Below are 21,684 nucleotides of genomic sequence, written 5' to 3'. Positions count from 1 at the left end.
TTATTTTATACACTGCTTTTTAAAATTTATATATTGACTATTCCCCATGTTTTGGGCATTCTAAAACATGGCTCTAAATCATTACATTAAATTCTATTGCATGGTTATAGCATAATTTAACCAAACTACCTAATGTTGAATATTCCAACTCTTCCCCATCTGTGGTACTAAGCAGGTGCTCCACCTCAAGGTAACATACCCCAAACCAACTCTTTTCATTGTCATCCTATTGGAATAATGGTGCAAACAACACCATCAAGTAGCCAAAAGGAGAAATGAGGAAGTATTCTTTCTCACAGATAATCCCAAGTGATAATAGCATGTTTCTATTTTACAGACTTCAGATACATTAATAGATGTAAGCCTTGAGCATTAGCAGCCGCCAACATTAGCGAATGGGAGAAAAAAGCAGATGTCAGACCACCTAAGATGAGAACGGAACACAACAGCTAAGGCAGGGAAACCTGACTCTGACTTCACCCGTAGACCATCAGACTGCAGGAAATATTCGGGTACACCATGAGAAGTCTATAAAGTGTGAAACTACAGGACAAATATGACAGCTTGTTCAACAATAATAAAAAGCAAGTGAAAGAGAACATGGGTAAAAGGATGTAAGTTTAAAAAGACTAAAATGTAGAAGTCAATTGCAATGGACATATTTTGTTTTCATGCCAACCCAAAATATATGGATAAGTAATATCAAGTAATTATTGCTAATATATTGGTATAATAATGGATTCATGACAAAATTATGGTGCTTCTTTAAACTTGCTTTCTTAGGAGTACTTATTAAAACATGACAAGGGAAGTCAGACATGGTAATGTGTGCCTTGAATCCCAGCACTCAAGAGACAGACCTATTTATGTGAATTTGAGGCCAACCTGGCCTCCATAGTGAGTTCCAGGCCAGCCAGGGTTACATAATAAAACCCTGTCTCAAAACAAACAAACAAACAAAACAGAGAAAATAACATATTTTGGATTTTCTTCTAATGATATGAAAAGGAGAAAGGCAAAGAAGGACATCATTGGTCATGAAGGTTTAGGGATCTAATGTTCTATCTTCTGTGACAAAACTCAAAATTCACATTAGTCAAAATTTAACACAGGAAGAAAGACAGATGATGTTGCTACTGTGATCATATACACATGTATATGTATATACGTATATACTACACATGTATGTATATCTCTTTACAAACATCCTTGATACTTCAGTATTAATCTATAAAATATCTTATAATAAATCTAAGGCTTTATGAATACAATTTCTAAAATGTACTATTATACACTCCTATAAACAGTGTGTACATTTCTTTATACCTTTATTAGCAACATTATGTCTTCTATGAATATACTTAACTCTCAGCAAGTGTTCTGAGGATATACAAAATTATATAGCACCAACATGAACACAACAGCAATCTTTATCCAGGCCTACACGTTATGTATTATTGCTGAATATTTACACTCATATTTCTCTGTCAAACAATAATTTCTAAAGGACAGGAAAAACAAAAAAAATTAAAGAAATCCTAGGCAGATGACCCATTGTTTTTCTTTAGGCCTTCTTTCCTAAATGATGCTGTCAATCACTGAAATCCTCTCAACGCTGAAAGGAGAATTACTATTTATTTTCATAAGCTTTATTGGTTACATTTAGAAAACACTAATTCAGATAAAGCAGTCTCTGCAGTCACTGTTGATGGCAACAGTGCAGGCAAACACTACTTAACACATTTATTTTTTTTTAACTACACCAACACAAAATATCTGTGTCTATAGAAATGGATTTCAACATTTTCATTTAATATAAATTATAGTTCTACTATTCATTCATGTTTTCTTATGAAGAATATTGTGTTATGCCACTGTAACCCAGAAATAGCCAGGCTTAACAATGGCAATGCTCCAAATATTATATACACACATTTTAAAATCAGGGCAGACACCTGAGACATCAGCTGTCCCCAGAGCTGCCTACAACAGCTACATGCTGGTCACTCTTTCTTGTCAAGGCTGATTTATTGCCTCCTTGCTGTTCAATTTCACATTTTGTCCTCATCATATCCCTGGCTCATGATCATTCTATGCTGACCCTTGTAGGGCAGGCAGGGAATATTGATAAAACAATTATCTGTTAGCCGTTCATTTGATTTTCCATTTCAATTACGGATTGCACGAGGCAAAAGGAAAAAGATTGCATCATTGATTTTTCTACCTTACAACAGTACAGAGTTGCTTTGATGGTTATAAAATGAATGCAACTCAACCATGTTTTTAAAGGTCATATTTTCTGTCTTAGTGTATTTTTTCAAAGCTTAACATATGCAACTATATACATTCTATAAGGGGAAACTACCTTCAAAATCCACATTGCCCAGGTGAGAAAATAAAAACGTAAGTAAAAATGCTTCCAATGAGCCTCTCATTCTGCAGCTGTACTCAAATTTCACAGTAAAGACTCTGTGGAAAAACCGACTGGTAGGGAATTTGCATGGTTTCCTAAAAGATCTATGTTCAGAGAACGTGGCAAGGGATTCCTTTAAATGGATTGAAAAAGAAACCACCACATCCTACTTCTCAACTAAGGCAGTTAGATAGTAACGGTAGTTTGCACAGTTTCCGTAATATGCAAGGAACAGGTTTGTTTTTTTTTTTTAAACTGATTATGCTACTAACCATAACTATGTTTAAACCTCACCTATGTGAAGGGCTGATAATATGCTATTGCTAGCCAGTGATCCAGGACGGTCACAGTCAGAGAGAAATGGTGCTGAACCTACTAAACTTCATTACGGTTCAGTGAATGGTGCTGCTCCAGGGATGTTCACATGGCCGACCTTAGACAAAGTTCAGCCTTTGATCAAGGTTTAGTGTGCTGGAGTAGCAGCGGCACGGGAAAAGGTTTCCATTTTCTGTGCCATAAGGTGCCCGTGTTGATCTTCTTAAAGCCCCAGAGTTTTCTTCCAAGACTGGATTACGCTCAGCAATTAAGGTAATGAACTAGCTGAGGTAACAAAGCATAATGAGCTCTTTTGTCCTCTGAATTCTTATGAACTCCAGTCATTCACAATAGTCTGGCATGCAAAGCTTTTTCAAACCATGTACTGCTTAAAACTATGTAAAAATGATTACTTCCATTATGCCTTCATGCTTTGACATTTTTAATTTAAACACCTGTAATATTTAAGCATACTTTTCAGAACCAAAATACCCTCTCAAAGAATGCTGGCTTACCTTCTGGTAATATTTTGACATTTTATATAGTATATTTTAATGCCTGAAAAGATAATGTGATGAATCCATTACAAATATATCAAAATATGTACACCTAGAAATTTTCCTTAGTTTTTCATTTTTAAGCACAAAAATCTTAGGAAAGGGCAGCATTCTGTTACATGAGACAGTCAAGTATCTAGACACTGTTTACCAGTGTTAACAATGTATTCACTGTGAATCTAAAATAAGAAGAAACATTATAAATTATAATAAAAAAAACTTCTTTAAAACAGGTTCTTTATATTTCATCTGCTTTTTCTAACTGGAAATCTTTTTTATAAAAAGGGTTTTTTAAATGTAGAAATTGCATTTTCTAAAATCTGAGTCACTTTTTAAGAAAACATCTGGGTACTATTTTTTACATTTCCTCAGATCTTTGCATGTTATAAACCTTCACACTGCAGATTTTGCTGCTCTCTGATCTTTCATCTTAACACATTTCCAGCCCCAAATTTCACTTCAATCTCACCTCATCTCTCCATACTACATTAACCCCTGGCAATTGCCTTCCAAATGACCCCATTAAGCTGTAATTGCCTCAGCAGGCCTGCACTTTCGCTTGTAATTCTGTACCTCTCATCTCCCAGACGTTCTCTCAGCATCATTTCATGTTCTGGCTCCCTTCACTGAGCTCAGCTTATGACCTCGCTGCACCATGGCCGAAATGACTACTAAAAGCATAACAGAGACGGAATTCCATTACTTATTTTTAAAAGTTCTCTGGTGCCCTAATGTAATATTCTTTCGGGACTGTTGTCAAGGATACCAAGCACCGGCCATTAAAACCTTTTGTTTTCCAAGGCATTCCGTCTTTTATTAATAAATAAAGATAAAGATAATGTGCATCCAGCCGATGGAAAGTCAGAGTATGTTTGCAATTTTCTCTCTCTCTTTCAACCTTATTCTGTCCACAGTGTTTAGGAAATACAGAGAATAGAAAAATCCTCTTTAAAATTCTCTGTATGCCCCATAGGATCATACCAGACCAAAAAAATAATAAAGGTAAGAATTAATTAACATATATATCTTCAGCCTTGAGAACCAGTCCTTTTAAAATCTTATGTAAATTACAAATCCACATTTAAGTAATCAAATGGAAACATTTATGATATTAGTTTATAAACAAAATTTGCAATCATTCCATGTTAGAATGTCAATCTTTTATGGACAAATAAAATTCCCAATGGACAGGCTCAGAACAGTAGGACTAAGTAACATGAAAACCTTATTAAATGCCCCCAATTATGTCTGCAGTACTTCAGGCTAGCATTTACAGAGAATTGGGGGTAGGGGTCCTTAATATTTTAGAATTAGGAAAACAAGTCAATCAAACAATACCAAAAAGTGAAAATATCCAATTGCCTTATCACGAAAGCCAAGGATAGCTGCAATAAAACTCAGTACAAAGTCAGAGTTGACATAAAAATGGAAATTTTTTTATCGGTTTTGTGCACAAGATAAACTCTTTTCCCTATAAAACAGAGATGAAGATTTGTATCATATTTTAAACAAATTCTAAATAAAAATCTATCAGGTTCTGATATACATAAAACAAGGAATACATAAAACATCAGCAATAAAACAGTCCAATCACAAGTCAAGTGGGAGGCAAAGTCCACAAAATCCCGCAGGATAAGGCAGGCTCCAAATGGCAGTTTGCATGCAAAAGAACTTGGTACAACTCATCCCATGATATTGGGTACTATTGGCCTCGTCTACCTTAAACTTCAGCTGCTCTGGCCAAATACTGGTCCTCCTTCCAGTGAGCACCATTAAGTTGACAAGTTCTGCTAAGTACCTCTTGAAAAACGTTTTTTTAAGAGAACTGAAGAGACAGTTTTTTGTTTTTTTTACTAGACAACATTAAATGCAATATTAAAACCCTGGGTGTGTGGATCTCTCCTCACTGCAAGGCTGAGAGAGACTGGATGCAAAGGGTGAATTCTTTTATGCATGTAATCGTTCAGAAAACTGATACGATGTCAACACAAGTGTGTTTTACAATAAAGTCGGGTGTCAGAGCCAGGATGGATTCACTGTCTCTACAGGCCAGATCATAGCCACTGTTGCCTGGAACTGAGTGAAGTTGTCAACTGAACTGATGTTTAGCTTCTGTATGAAGGCCTGAAAGAGAAGAGCGAGCAAGAGGAAAACTAACTGAAACAACTTTTGAAAGTAATATATTGGCTTATATTTCTAACCCCTATCTTAAGGAGGTCAGCTACTTCATCATTTAAAGGCAAAAGATAAATTACACATGATCAAAACACAAAGGTATAAATGAAAGTCTTCAAAACTAGAGATACACTATAAGAAAATGTACCCTCCATGAATTATCAACATCTCATAAGATCATCCTGATCCCAACTCTTAATTTACACCTCTGAGACGACTACAGTGAAAATGTAGAAGTCACCATGTGTGGAAGCGCATGGAATGCACTCTCAGGAGGCAGGCGGAATGATCATCCCAGGTTCAAGGCCAGCCTGGTATACACAGTGAATGGTTCTTTCAAAAATAATTGATTTATTGATTGATTGATTGATTGATTTTTTTAAAAGACCATAAGGTCAAACTATTTCTACTTCTTTTGGCTAAAGAGCTAAACATTAAACCAATACAGCAGTTTACTGCAGCATGCTTCTGAAATAAACTTCAATATCCATAACAGTTGATAGATCCGCTTACACTCCCTGGACTCTTTTTATTAGGACAAGCAATTTTGCCTACAATTAAGTAGGCACATCCCTTTCGATAGCATTCTAAACAAAAGCTGGTCCCAGGTTTGACAGGCCCTGCAAGCTCAAGACCAAAACAAAGCATGCAACAGTAGAGCCATATGCGGGAGAGTTCTCTTTTCCTGTCTCCCCTGTCACATACACATGGAGGCAAGATCCCAGGGATGGCACAGGAAAGAGGAAGAAAAGTAGAACGGTTATAAATATCCTGTTTAAACAGGATATTTATGTATATAAAACCTGGCCATGCCACTAGTGCCTCCCAGTGAAAGAGCACAGTAACTAGGGGTGCTGGATTAGCACGAGAACTGTCTACAGTTGCTCTCTTCCCTTCTCAAACCCAAGCACTGCCAAGGCTCCTTTTTAAAACCTTGTCACAGAGAATAACTGACCTGCATTCACTTAATTATTCCAATAATTTAGGATCTTAAGCTATGGGGTTTATGAATCAGAGGGAACTTGGTAACTAGTCTAAACCCAACTGCTCAATGACTCTGTGACCTGGGACAATTCATTAGACCTCTCTGGACATTAGTATCTTCAACTGAAAAATAAAAATTACTTACTTTAGTGGATGCATGCAAAGGCTATCACAGTCTCTAAGCAATAATATATTTAGAAGCTCCAGAAAAATCGGCTCGATTAAATGACAGAAATCAAAAGGTTTGCAACTCTCTGGATACAATAACAAAACAGAAACACCTGGAACAACTTCTGCAGAGATTCCACAAAGGAGACAGATTGGTTCAAAGCTGACTCAGACTCCATTCAAAATGTCCCTTTCATAGCAATTCAATCAGAATGAGATACAAAAGAAAGGAAGGACAAAGAAATAGCCCTGCAATATAAATATTTACAGTCTCTGCCTATGAACTCACACATACATATAACCTCCCAAAGGTGACAAAAATACAGTTTTTCATACATGCTTTAAGTAAAAAGAAAACTCAATGTTGAAAGATATAGATAATTAGTCCTACAAAATTACAATGTACTAACAATGTCAGAGTTTTTTAAAAGTGGCCATTTCTCTTAAAAGATGAAAAAGTATCATTCAAAGGTTTAGCTATTGCTAAGAAATCATATACATATTAGGAGTCACTAATAAACCTCTGGTAGCAAACACGAGTCATAATATAAAAAGCCACACAGGAAAGGTCAGGAAAATGATGTTATCTGTTGCTCATACTGCAGACTAGTGAAAAGTCAATGCGTGAGGAAGAGCAGTGTTTGCATTTGGCCAGAGAACTTCTAAACAAAGCCATGGAAAGTGGCACTGGAAGCAAAACAGACACATTGCCAATGCAAAACATGCAAATGTGTGCATGTGGGCCTACACCTACATATAGATAAATTCACATGTACACAGACATGAACACACTTGTATGTACACATACATGCACACATATACATGCATACAGACATAGACACACACTTGTATGTACACATACATGCATACCATTTACACATATACACATACACACACACATATCAGTGGTTTTCAACCTTCCTAATGCTGAGCTCCTTTAATACAGCCCTCATGTTGTGAGCCCAACCATAAAATTATTTTGTTGCTACTTCATAACTGTAATTTTGCTACTGTTATGAATTGTAATACAAATATCTGATATGCAGAATATCTAATATGTGACCCCATATCCAGGTTGAGAATCACTGTATATACATGAACACACATATATGCACACATACACACTAACACACATATACACCATGCATGCATATCCTCTATCCTGGAAATATTTTTCTATTGCAAAGTTGTCTCCATCTACAGTAAAATTTCCTTGAAGACAGTTTAAAACCAGCATAATAGAAGACAAGTGGCAATTATTTATCTTCAGGATTTTCTTAACTACTTAAGATAAAAGACCAAAGGCCAGACCTGTGAACACAAACAGCAGAAAAACAATCCGTCTGCTGATGCTCTTATTTACAGAGTCATCTAAATGGCCCACTGTCCAAACTGCTCCCCACAGCCCAGAAATGAGCAGCACACAACTGACAGATTACAGAACACTGTGGAGCCTTTGCTTTACACTAGGAATTCTATGTTAGCAAAATACTTCAAAATGGAGTGTGAATGCATGAGATGTCAGGAGTTTATTAGCTCAATTCCAACATGGAAAGTCCACGGGAAGGTCTTAGAACACCTAAGCATCACACACCAACCTCAACTCTTTTTCTCCCCATCCTTGTTTTTTACTTCTTATTGTCCAGACAACGTTTATTTGATGTTCTACTGTCATCCAAAACTGACGTTCAAATATCTCTCAACTACCCAGACTCAGCAGAACTTACGTGCTCCCTGGCTTTCCCACTGTAACCTCTCCATAAATCTGGGTTTTTGTCTCTCTTTGGCCCACATTAAATCTCTCTAGCATTCACTATGAAGAAGTTATTTCACTTCATCCAGCACAACTGCTGTTCACATCTAAGTGGTAAGTAGTGCTTGCCTCCAATTCCAGTCCTTCCTTCATTTTCTATAATCTCATTTCCCAAGAATTATTCTCAGCCTCATCTTTTGGCAAACAAAGAACAATAAAGTTTGCACTTGCTGAGCACCTGCTTCACTGCAGGAGTGCCAGTGTGTATTTCTCATCAATGCATTCGACTACATAAAGTTTGACACGAAGGTAAAGGCAAACAGAAACACACATTACCCCCATTCAACTACCACATTTGTTTTGTTATGTTCTGCAGAGATAAGCTCTGGTTATATAGCTCAGGCTGGTTTAAACTCTTGATCCTCCTGTCTCAGCCTCCTGAGTGCTAGGATTAAGATATGTGTCATCAGACACAGCTCTCTTTCGAATCTCATTCTAATTGAAGTGCCCTATAAAAGACTTTAATTTAATTTACTCATTCTTTTGACTTGAGTGTGTCACAGATGTTCTGAATTTAAGTGCAATCCACTTTTCTAAATTTTACTTATGGGTATATGTGTGAGCTTGATTGTCTTACATGCATGCAGGTATTGATAGAGGCCAATAGTGTCACATGGACTATGTATCCCTCTGAAGGTGACTTCTTTAGTGATGATCATCCCCCTGCTTTGTTCCTGAATAACATACATGCTATTGTCTGTGCCATTTTCTGGAAACTGGCTCTATACTGGTGCATGTAGTGCCTCCTTTCCATTGGGTCACCATCATGATTAGGAACACCATCATTTATTTAGCCAACCCCCAGCTAAAGAACATTTAAAATATAACCAATTTTACACTCTTATAACCAATGTTACAAATATCTCAAAAAATATTAACATTTCTCAGATGCAACAAAATATGAAGGTTAAACTTCATCAAGATCAAAGGTTACAGGCATCTAAAATTTTGCTAGGTATTGCCAAACTTCCCTAAAAGAAAGGTCTTAACAATTCGCATTCCCACCAGTGATGTGGGATTCCCCTCTGCACGTTATGAATATGTTTAAGATGCTTTGGCCTATGGCAGAGCAGAATATAGCTAAGTGAAAAAGCTGAACTGAATGTAGGGAGACAGAAGCCAAGGTCAGTCAGATAGATGCCATGTAGCTGTTGAAGGAGAAAGATGCCAGAACATTACCCATAAGCCACAGCCTTGTGATGATACATACATTAACAGAAATGGTTTAATTTAAGATGTAAGAGCTAGCTAGGACTAGGCTAAGCCACAGGCCAAACAGTGTTGTAATTAATACAGTTTCTATGTGATTATTAGGATCAGGGTGACTGGGAAACAAAAGTGGTCTCTGTTTATACACCAGTGACTATTTTTGACTTGTTAATTTCTGTTTGCTTAAGAAAAGGTCTGAGTCATGTGATCTTCCTGTTTCTGCCTCCTGAGTGTTGGATTACAGAAGTGGAGCACATGTAAATTGCCAGGCTGACACTGTCACACTTCTGGAGAATTGCTGATTTGACTGACTTGTTTTCCTTCCGATTCTTGAGAGTCAGAAGCATATAAGTGATTAAGAGCCAGTATTCTACAAGAACCAGGTTCTGCCCTTGGCATGGAGATGGATATCATTTAACTTAGAAATCATTTGACTTCTCTGGCTCCACTTCCTCCCAAGTCAACTTCTACTCCCATGTCAAACGTTCTTGTCAAAATTACAGGTGCCTGTGAGTTCAAGGCCAGCCTGATCTACATAGTAAGTTCCAGCCAGCCAGTGATACACAGTGAAGTCCTGTTACAAAATGAATAGATAGGTTAATTAATAAATTAGTTAATGAAATTTGGTGAATTGATAGATATGATATGCCTAGAATTAAAGTTGATATACAGCAAGCACTCCATAAATGGTCTGATTTTTATCTTATTTTACGTAAGGGTGAACCTTTTAACACACAAGTCAAAGTTATTTGTATTGCCTTTTACTGGGTTTTATATGCTTTGCCAGTGTTTTATTGTTGGATCTGGAATATAGACTACCATGAATAATTAACAAAAATCCTAACAGAAAACAGGCACAAAGATATAAATACTTACAGATACACATAAACACACACTGGGGGGGGGGGGNGGCCATGCTAATCCTAGTGATTTGATCACACACAATTGAGTGCATGCACAAACACACACACACAAAAGAAAGAGAGGGAGGGAGGGAGGGAGGGAGGAACACAAAACTAAAAACAGGGACTGAGAAGTATGTTCAGCAGTTAAGAGCACTGGCTGTTCTTGCAGAGGACCCAGGTTTGATTCCCAGCACTCACATGGCTGCTCACAACTGTCTGAAACTCCAGGAAACCCATACCCTCTTTTGACCTAGTTGGAACCAGGCATGCGCATTATGCACATGTAGGCAAAACATTCACACACATAAAACAGTTGAAAATTTTTAAGTAAAAGCAATTGATGTAAAAAGCAATTTAAGTAAAAAGCAATTGATTAAAAGTAGGTCTTAGTATCCCACCAGAAATATACTTTTAAATGTATGAAAATGGGGGCTGGAGAGATGGCTGAGATTAAGAGCATGTGCTGCTCATACAGAGGACCACAGTTCAGTTGCCGGCACACGTTAGTTCCATCACAACCTCCTATAACTAAAGATCCAAAAGAGCTGACACCCTCTTCTGACCTCTACAGGCACTGCACTCATGTGTACAGAAACACACATAATTTAAAATGAAAACTAACCTTTTTTAAAAGAGTGGAGAAGGTAAACTTTGTGAGAGGTTTTACTCCACCTCTCCAGCTACATTTCTCAGTTTCAGCTCAAACCTTTTTCACCCAGAGAAACTTTCCCTGACCTTTCTTTCTCAAGCCTGCCATAGGCTAGGCAGCCTCTCACATTTTCCTATTTTATTTACTGACTGCCCTGGTATTTAATTGTATTGTCTTTGAAGGCAGCACACTTATCAGTTAGACACACTGCTGCACATGCAATAGAAGAAAAAAGCAAGTAACGTTTATCCATTCGATGAGACTGTTTCAGCTAAACTGAAATTGGAACCTTCATGTGGTACAGATAGGATTATAAAATGGCACAGTCATTTTGGAAAACGTGTCAGTTTATTGGAGATTAAGTATTAAAGCCTTCATAGGACCCAGGAATTCAATTTGGAAAGCTGAAAAGGTGTCCATACAAAAATGTATGCATAAATATTGACCCAACTATCCATCAAATAGTAAAAGAATAAGCATCAACCAATGGAAACACTGCTAAGCAAAGGAAGCCAACAGAAAGGCCATACACTGTGTGAGTGCAAGCTATGAAGTGGCAGGATCAGGCAACTCCATAGAAACAATAAAGCAGTGATTGCCTAGGACTGTGTGGAGATGAGAGCTAAGAGCAGACAGAGAGTGACTGCTGATGAACATAGGGTTCCGTCTGGGAGCTATAAAGATGTATAAAATGCAGATTTGTGATGAGAACATGATTTTGTGAATATGCTAAAAGTTGTAAAAAAAATACCCACTTTAAAGGCATGACCTGTTCAAGTATGCTAATACATCTTGCTTAAGCCAGTATGTAAAAAGCTAAGCCGAGCAAAACATAAACTGCCATGACATGTGACAATGACGAAGGGAAGCGTTGTCACTTCCCTGCTGAAACTGGCCTCACAAACAGAGGTGGACTGGAAGTGGAAGACATTTGCCTTATTTTCTTTTGATCAACATTCCCACACAAGCCTTATCTCTAGCAACTATGAGCCTAAATCTGCATGAACCTGCACTTTTTTACATACAACACTGCTACATGGGGCAATGGTAAGATGAGAGAGGTGGCGTGACACGCAAGAGTTCTGATTTAACACTGATAAGTGCAGAAAGCAGGAAGACCACGCCTGAGTCATACAGTGCCATTCTGGTCCGACCTGAACTCCCGGGATTAACGTGTACTCTACAGCAGCCACAGTTCTAATTCATTCATTTTTAACTATCATTCAATTTACACCATCAATAGTCTCTATATTTTACACTATAGCTTCACAAATCCAAATCCCTTAATACCTTGTATAGAGATGTTATCCTATGTACTAATCTGGACTTAGAAAAGGTTGATTTGTGTCTTTTGCCCCTAGTCCAAAACTTTTTGCTTTAAAATACTCTACAAGTCACCTACAAAAATGTACTAGAAGGTGAACAGGGCAGAAACAGGAAGGGACCAGACTTCAGTTGGACTGCTCTGCATTTGTGATCTGAACTCAGGCAAGGCAGTTAGCATCGCTGATTCTTAAGTTTTCTAGCATAGAATTAGAGCAGTATAAACTCACAGTGGTGTATTACTTTTTTACATTACAGAAATTCTGTAGTAACTCCATACTTTCTCCTTCCCCTGATCATATTTCAATAAGAAGCATCCAAGATAAATCTCAAAGACTACATTCCTTACGTCAATGTGTATGCTGTAACATCAGAGTTAACACACACAGTAGCTGATAGCTGCAGCAATGCAGATCCTGGGAGAATATAACAGCATGGAGTTTTTTCTAATCTCATCAAATTCTCCCACAAAACCAGGCAGTAAACCTGAGAATAAAACTAGAGATGGCATTCTTTTTTTTACAAAAGAAAGTAGCAAGAGATCATCACCACACCCGAGTGAACAGTTGAACCCACCAGTGGTAGAAGTCCAGTGAGCCCTCACAAACACAGACCCCAAAACTCACACTGAGAACACACCCAGAAGGAAAAGGACCCTGAGCAACGCGTCTGAGGATAACTGTTGAGACAGGAATGACACCTTTCAAGATGCACCTCTGTGAGAAAATAATACTGATTATTCAAAAAAAATCTGAAAACAAAGTGATTTAACTATTAATCTGACTTCAGAGTACTGTAGTTTGTACATGGTCAACAAAAAATAAATGGTCTCTATATCTTACCACAAAAACTACAAAGCAAGATTTAACTTCCAATAATAGTCTATTATATTGAAGCCATCTTAGATATAATATAGTGCAAAGTAGAAAAGTATAGTAATTTATTAGGAATGAAATTTTTAACATAAAAAGGACAAAAGCATAAAAGCTAATAGACAAACTTTGTAATCTTAACTTGGAATTATAACTATCAATGTGAACTATATTTGTCTTTTTTCAGAAAATAAAAGTAGTAATAATTTTTTATATTGCAAGAATTATGGTAATAGTGGTAAGTACCTTTAGTAGCAACAGTAAGTACCTTTAAGGCCTGTAGTATGGTCTTTATATATCTTTCTGAGTTTAGTCTCACGTCTGGTGCAAGCAGTCCAAAGTAAGCCTGACACAGTTTGTTACAGCAGAACTCAAGCGACTATAAAGCTAGTAATGGGATCTTGCCAAAGGGATGGACACGGGAGCTAGTGTGAAAGGGAACCCCGCTAGACAGACATGGTACAATTTCAGAATCAAAAAGTAAAATATCTGACAAAACACACAACTGTCATTGTCTCTGTCTGTCTGTCTGTCTGTCTGTCTGTCTGTCTCTCTCTCTCTCTCTCTCTCTCTCTCTCAAAGAAAGGCTTCAATCAAACACAAAAGAAAAACAGGAAACAAATTAACCATTATGTGCATCACTGGAGACTACTGAGGCCCCGCTTCATCACTCTGGAAATTGATAATTAAAGGCAAAGAGTTACACATTCTATACTGATGAACTGTATTTCAGCATAACCAAACAGTCCTAGTGAATGGAATAAGGTCAGAGTTCTGATAACAGAAGAAGTCAAAGGCAGGGAGTGAATGCTGGATATGATCAAAGTATACTCTAGACATACATGGAATTCTTTTAACTTTTAAAAGATTTATTTTTTATGTTTATGAGTGGCTCTATCTGTATGCACACCTGAAGGCCAAAATAGGGTATCAGATCCCATTATAGATGATTGTGAGCCACCATATAGTTGGCTGGAAACTGAACTCAGGACCTCTGGAAAAGCAGCCAGTGCTCTTAACTACTGAGCCATTGCTCCAGTTCCTACGTATATGTAATAAGATTTTTTTTTTAATTCTAGCCATTTTGGCAGGAAAGTGTACACCTTTATTCCCAGCACTTAGGAGGCAATCTGATTTCTGTGAGCTCAAGGACAGCCAAGTCAACAGTAAGTTCCAACCCAGCCATCGACACACAGTGAGATTTTATCTTTAAAAAACAAAAAGGTTCTAGTCCATCAACTTAACCATTAAAGACTGTGGTGGTGCATGCCTTAAATCCCAGCACTAGGGGAGGGAGAGGCAGGTGGATCTCTGTAAGTTCAAGGCCAGCCTGGTTTACAAAGTGAGTTCCAAGATAGCCAGGACTGTTTACATAGAGAAACCCTTTCTGGAAACAAACACACACACACACGCACACACACACACACACACACACACACACAGTTCTGGCTAATAAAAGCAGGAAAAAATTAGAAATTGCCATCTTTCAACTCCTAAGAAATTCATTTAATTCAAGTACTGACCATCCATGTATGGTAAAACTCAGATGGTAAAATGAGGAGCAAATTTACTACGCAGAAAACATCATCACTAGTACTAAAAAGTGGTTGCTTAAGTATTGTTTTGGCAAAAAAAAAAAAAAATCAAGGGTGGTTTGATGCAAAATAAATCTAATCCAGATTCAGAAAAAATAATACAACAGGTAAATAATCAGCAAAATCCAGAGTACAGTACACTCAATAGCATAGTGATTCTGAGTTTGTTAGTGGCATGTAGAAACAGAGGGGAAGAAATGAGGAGACATTCAACCGTCATCCCAACCAAACACAGCAGTACTCCTGCTTGGAACCTGATTCAAACAATTCATAACTCCCCCAGAAAATTCATATTTTAGGCAATCAACAAATCTAAACAGGCTTCACATATTAGAAATTAAGAAGGTGTTGCTAACTGAAGTTTTGTTAACTTGGTAAGATGTGGCAGTAAAACTGTCTTAAAGAATATTTGGTTTCTAGCCATAAATAAAGGACATTGAACCTATAATTCGGGTTCTTAGAGAAGCTAAATTAGAAGGAGAACCCAAAGAAAATCATATAGGCATCCTCCTGAATATTAATCTTCATCAGGCGATGAAAGGAGACAGAGACCCACATTGGAGCACCGGACTGAAATCTCAAGGTCCAAATCAGGAGCAGAAGGAGAGAGAGCACAAGCAAGGAACTCAGGACCGCGAGGGGTGCACCCATACACTGAGACAATGGGGATGTTCTATCAGGAACTCACCAAGGCCAGCTGGCCTGGGTCTGAAAAAGCCTGGGTCAAAACCGGTCTCGCTGAACATAGCGGACAAGGAGGACTACTGAGACCTCAAGAACAATGGCAACGTGTTTTTGATTCTACTGGACCTATTGGTTTCGTGGGAGCCTAGGCAGTTTCGTGGATGCTCACCTTACTAGACCTGGATGGAGGTGGGTGGTCCTTGGACTTCCCACAGGGCAGAGAACCCTGATTGCTTTTTGGGCTGACGAGGGAGGGGGAATTGATTGGGGGAGGGGGAGGGAAAGGGGAGGCGGCGGTGGGGAAGAGACAGAAATCTTTAATAAATAAATTAATTAATTAAAAAAAAGAATGTCTTGTTTGTAATACAGACTTACATATATAAGGATGAAATGACTTGGTGTGTCAGAGCAGGTCTTTTAGTTGTTGTTGGTTGGTTGGTTTGGTTTGGTTTTTTGTTTTCTGAGACAGGCTTTCTTTGTGTAACAGTCCTGGCTATCCTAGAACTCGTTTAGTAGACCATGCTGGCCTCTGACTCCCCAGTGCCTTTAAGCATGTGCCTCCACCGCCCAGCTCAGAGCAGATACAATATTCAGGAAAGAAAAAGTTATATGTAAGATATGAAGCAAATATAGAATGAAGGTGTTTAAAGCTGGGTGGTGAAAAGGAGGTCACAGTATTCTCTGCTCTGTGTATAGAAAACTTTTATAATAAAAGGTTAAACATACAAACTGGTTAAGAAAACAGAACCCTGTGAGCTCTAGAGTCAGCTTTCTAGACAGAAAGCTGAGTGCAGTGGATCTGGACAAGAGGGCGGACCTTGTCAAGCACATCTTTTTCTGGGAGATGAGGGAAGAAACCTTCCATTTATTCAGTCTGCCTGGGACAACACACATAGGGCAGACAAAGTGTCTAGGACACAAGGACCACAGCAAACATCATCATTAGTACTAAATAGTGTTAGTTTAAAAGAATAGCAAAGGCGCCTGAATGGTTCTTTGTATAAAAACTGTGTTTATTTTCTGTCAAAACACGTTTCGTTTTGAAATCCACTAATATGCAAATACAAACCACCTATAAATAACTACTCCTTTCTTATCATTCACCTCTTTGAAAGTGAGTACGTGCAAACATTGCTACCCCAATGAACACAAAGAGGGCCACACATTTGAAATTTTGCATTGTTTTTAATTAAACTTCACTAACCACAGAGCTAGAGTACTGGCTGCTCCTCTAGGTGAGGGGCATGGGTTCAATTCCCAGCACTCACATGGTAACTCACAGCTATCTGTAACTCCAGTTCCCAGGGATCCAAAGCCCTTTTCTAACCTCCACAGACACTAGATATACATGTGGTACACATACGTGCAGGCAAAACATTCATATATAAAACATAAAATGTTGAGTGGACAGTGATGGAGCAAGCCTTTAATTCCAGCACTCAGGAGGCAGAGGCAGGTGAGTTCAAGACCAGCCTGTTCTACAAAGTGAGTTCCAGGACAGCCAAAGCTGTTACACAGAGAAACACTGTCTCAAAAAAACAGTAAATAAATAAATGTATTTTTAAAACTTCATTACCCAAATATTATCAACATTTCTCTATAATTCTTCATAGTTAATTCTAAACTTCAGTTCGCTTTTACAATGAAGAGCCAAGGATACAGATGACCAACAGAGCGCTTGCCCAGGATGCCTAAAACCCTGGGTCCAACCCGCACTTCAATAAAAATAAATATGAAAAAATAAATAAATAACAGAAAAATCTAATAAACATACATACAAAGCAATTTCTGCCTCTTTTCAACTTAAAGTTCAGACATATTTCTCTAGTTTCTTAACAAAAGCAGGTATATGTTCATGCTATATTTCATGTTTTACATTATACAAAATATCCCTTTTAAAAGTAAAAATTGCACTGAAGTCTACAGAGCTGAGGCAACTGATAAATTTTTCCTTTCACTTTTAATCAGGCTTCTTGTTGTAAGACTCAGCAGACAGTGACGCGAGACACTGCCTCCCAACTTCAGTTCACCTTTGCAGTTCCACAAGGGACACCATGTCAAGACTGTTCAGCTTTTTTGATGAGTGCTGCGTGGGTAACTAATGTGTAAATGCAGATATGTATAGAAAGCACTTTTGACAGTGATGTATTGCAGCTGGTTCCAGATGTCGGTAAGAGATGCTTGGCCAGGCATCTGGGGCTCCACTGCCACAGAGCAGCGCCAGAACCACACCACTCCTCAAACTAGGGCTCAGTAATTCTCCCATTAACTATTACTGTATTCCTCTCAAAATAATACAAATATTTCTGCTGTATAGCTCATGCTTTAAACATAACGACTGTTTGGCTTCCAAAGGTAAACTGCAGAGAGAACGGATGCAGTACTAAAATTCAGTGTATGGTCATCTGTCATAACAAGACTTTTACCCAAATTACACCAAAACCTCAATAGGTACAAAAATATGAGCAGCCCTTAACTAGAAAAGTAAATATTGCCTTAACCGCCCAAATTTGAATTCCTAAAAATAATCATCAACACGGCACACCTATCAAAGTAATTTTAAGTTAGATCATCAAATTTACTTTCTCTCCTGTTGCTGTCTACACACTTGACAGCTGTTTGCCAGCTGCATGGACTCTAGGAACTAAATGAATTCTGAAACGACCTATTTTCAGAACACAACCCTGAAAAAGAAGAACGACAAGCATGTGCATAAATGAAATTTCTGGCCCAAGGACTAATGAAATGCAAAACGGTGCTCAAAGTTTAAAGTGAAAATACATTATTACAACTGTGCAATAAAAGACCTTAAACCTTTAAAATTGATAAAGCTACGTTTTTTACATAAAAAATGTTGTAATACAGCTCCAACATAAGCTTTTGGCCTGCTGAGAATTCTTTAAAACAACCTGTCTGTCTCCCTCTTCTTTCAGTGCCCAACTCCCAGCTCCAATCAACACAGTTCTCAAGGGATCACCCACAGCTGCATGCTCACCATGTGGTTTTGATAGAAGGCATTTCTCACTGGCCAAGGGGACTGCGGGAAGCATGTGTTCTATTCACCCTAGAACAAAGAAGGTGACTTACCTTTCTGATTTTCACCTCCAATCAAAAGTTTGAAAATACGTTAATAGAAATACAGGCAAACATATCCATCTGCATGTTTAGAATTCTGTGTTTCCTTTTACCTTCTAATAAGCTGAATACATCGAATATTCTAAATATATCATAAAACTTTTAACCTTGAAGGAAAAAACCTTGCAGTCAATATCTTCCTCTTATGTGTAAGTTGTTTCTCTATAATGCAAAGTCACTGTGTCTGATCTAGTACAACTTAATACTAATCAAGATTTGAGCCACTTTTACACAAAATCATAAACTGACTTAGGGACTTTTTAAATTCCTGTTTATCAAGTGAGCAGTGGTGATGTCATGTCTTGATGTCAGAAGGCAAGACACATCTCACACAACATACATTTAGAAGGTCAAAAACTACAATCATTGCTCAGTGAATATAAACATATTTAACAAAATTACGTTTGTATCTATTTTGTCAGTTTGTTAAAAACCCCAAATAATCCCTAACATCAAAAATACTCCCCCACGAAAATATTAAAACAAAATAAAAGTTATTTATAGTCAGCAAAGTTTAAAATTTGAAACTATTGACAACTATAGCACTTGAGGATATATAGGAGCCTAAGTCGAGTTTACAATAAGGATATAGGAAAGGAGGTGGATTAAGCTTCTGGTTCTTGAAAAACACGTAATTCCAAAACAATGTTTTATACCAAACAGCTTAAGTACCAATTGTGATGTCAACCACTCTGAAAAGCTACCTGAGAACACCTAGAAAAGTTGGATATTATACTCTACAACCTATCTCTAGTTTCCTGTCTTAGAGAAATTCTCCTATACTGCCAAGAATATTGTTCTAGTTAGGTTTCTACTGCTGTAGTAAACACTGTGACCAAAGAGTTTATTTCAGCTCACAGTTATAGTCCATTATGAAGGAAGTCAGGGCAGGAACCCAATGACATGAACTCCAGGAGAGGCCATAGAAGAGTGCTTCTTACTGCCTTATTCCTGGTGCCACTCTCAGCCTGCTTCTGTAGAACCCAGGGCCACCCGCCTGGAGGTGGCACTACCCACAGTGGTCTGGGCCCACCCACATCAATCATCAATTAAGAAAATACCCCCACACACTTGCCTACAGAAAAATCTTATGCAGTCATTTCTCAACTGAGTTTCTCTTGTGTCCTTATAAAAAAACTAACAATTGTGTTTCTTTGGGAGTGTTTGTGGGGTTTGTTTGGATTTCATGTGTATGAGTGTTTTGCTTACATGTATGTATGTCACTATGTGTGTACCTGGTGCCTGCAGAGGTCAGAAGAGGGTATCAGACACCTGAAACTGGAGTTATAAATGGTTATGAGCCTCCTTGTATATGCTCAGGTTCTAGCCACCAACCCATCTCTCTAGTCCATGTTTGTTTGTAAGTCAAAATCTCATGTATCCCAAGTCAGTCTAGAACTCGCTATGTAGTCAGGGATTATCTTGTGCTTCTGATCCTCCCTCGATCTCCAGGGTTCTGAGGTTATCACTGTGCACCACCATGCTCACTTTATGCAGTACTGGAGCTACAGCATATTCTAGGCAAGCAGTCTACCAATCAAGCTACCTCCCGACCCCAACTATACTTATGATAGCAAAAGGTCTGAAAAAACTATACATTCTTAACAGTACAATGACTATGAAGCCCATCTGCACAGTGGAATACTATATAGCAGTTAAATGAAATTAACCCACAGGTAGCAAACTGAATACACTTGGGGAAATAGTAAGTACAAAGAACAGGCTATAAAAAGTCATTCAATGTGCATGTTTCACACATGTTTTTTATATCAATGCTAAAATGCTTTAAGTACAGCATGAAAGCACTTGAAGTGCACATGAAAATATTATATACCAACTATAGGACAGGCACTCATTTCATTCCTATGAGTAAGAAAGCCAGTGGTCTGAAGGAATACCTCTACCACATGCAATTTGGGTCTTTCTTATTATTTTTGTCTTTATTATCATTCTTGATGTTTTTTTGTTTACAATATTAGAAATTGAGCCTATGGCCTTAAAAATGCCAAGCAAGCACTCTACTGCTAAGGTATCATAGACCTTTCTTTCTTTAATTTTTAATTTTGAAATGAGGTCTAAGTTTCCCAGCCAGGCTTTGAACTTGCAAAACCTGCCATAGACTCCCAAATACTTGAAATTGCAGATCTAGACCACCAGTCCCAGCTTATAACTAAGTATTTAAAGCAGAGATAGCAAAATATCAATATTCATTAAATTTAACAGGAGTATGGATAACTGTATTTGAAATATTTCACAATCAAAAATTAAAAAGTTTCATGTGTCCCAATGATATCATTTCAGAGTAACCAATCAATACCTCATTCAAATACATTTTCGTGCACGGTATAATTTTGTTAGGTTGGAATTGCGCTCATAATTTCTGAGGGACAGAATAATCTCTTCTAGTCAGATCTTCTTCACACGGGAAACTGAATTGCCTAAGGACTTAGTGCTGACAGTACTAACATGTATCTGCAGCATTCCTAAGATATATTTTCAATGTAAAAACTCCCCTAATCTCCAATGACCCAACATTAATTGGTGAATAATCCAGGCAAGCTACAGTGACTACACATTTTAATTTTTTCTTTACATTTACTTTGTGTGTGTGTATGTATGTGTGTGTGTGTGTGTGTGTGTGTGTGTGTGTGTAGACAGCTTATAGGAGTCAATCTCCTATGATTCAGGGGACTGAACTAAGGGCACCAGGCTTAATTCCTTTATACAGTGAGTCATCTTACCAGTCCAGTACTATGCACTTTAATAAATTTTCATTCTAAAATAAGAAATATTTTTACAAATAAATAATCCTATATATGTGAAGGAATTGAGCAATGAAAACCGTAAATTAACTACACTGCATTCTCTCTACGATATTCAATTCCAA

General features: G+C 37.7%; 1 protein-coding gene across 5 annotated transcripts in view; it reads right to left on the bottom strand.

Moving 5' to 3' along the window:
• Pbx3 (PBX homeobox 3) overlaps positions 1-21,684 on the bottom strand; it is a 193,240-nt gene that overhangs the window by 107,183 nt on the left and 64,373 nt on the right. Inside the window, exon 1 of one of the 5 annotated variants that reach the window (XM_050161699.1) lies at positions 18,658-18,726. The exons of the other annotated variants lie outside the window; for them this stretch is intronic. Within the exon in view, the coding sequence (XP_050017656.1) occupies positions 18,658-18,712 (55 nt within the window). The 5' untranslated portion in view covers positions 18,713-18,726. Of the gene's footprint in view, positions 1-18,657; positions 18,727-21,684 lie in introns of those variants that run through there. 5 annotated transcript variants of the gene reach the window in all.

Source organism: Alexandromys fortis, unplaced genomic scaffold (genome assembly GCF_014885135.2).
Source record: "Alexandromys fortis isolate MF-2015 unplaced genomic scaffold, M_Fortis_MF-2015_v1.1 scaffold_74, whole genome shotgun sequence".
NCBI classification, from domain to species: Eukaryota; Metazoa; Chordata; class Mammalia; order Rodentia; family Cricetidae; genus Alexandromys; species Alexandromys fortis.
This window is presented reverse-complemented; position numbering and strand designations above follow the sequence as displayed.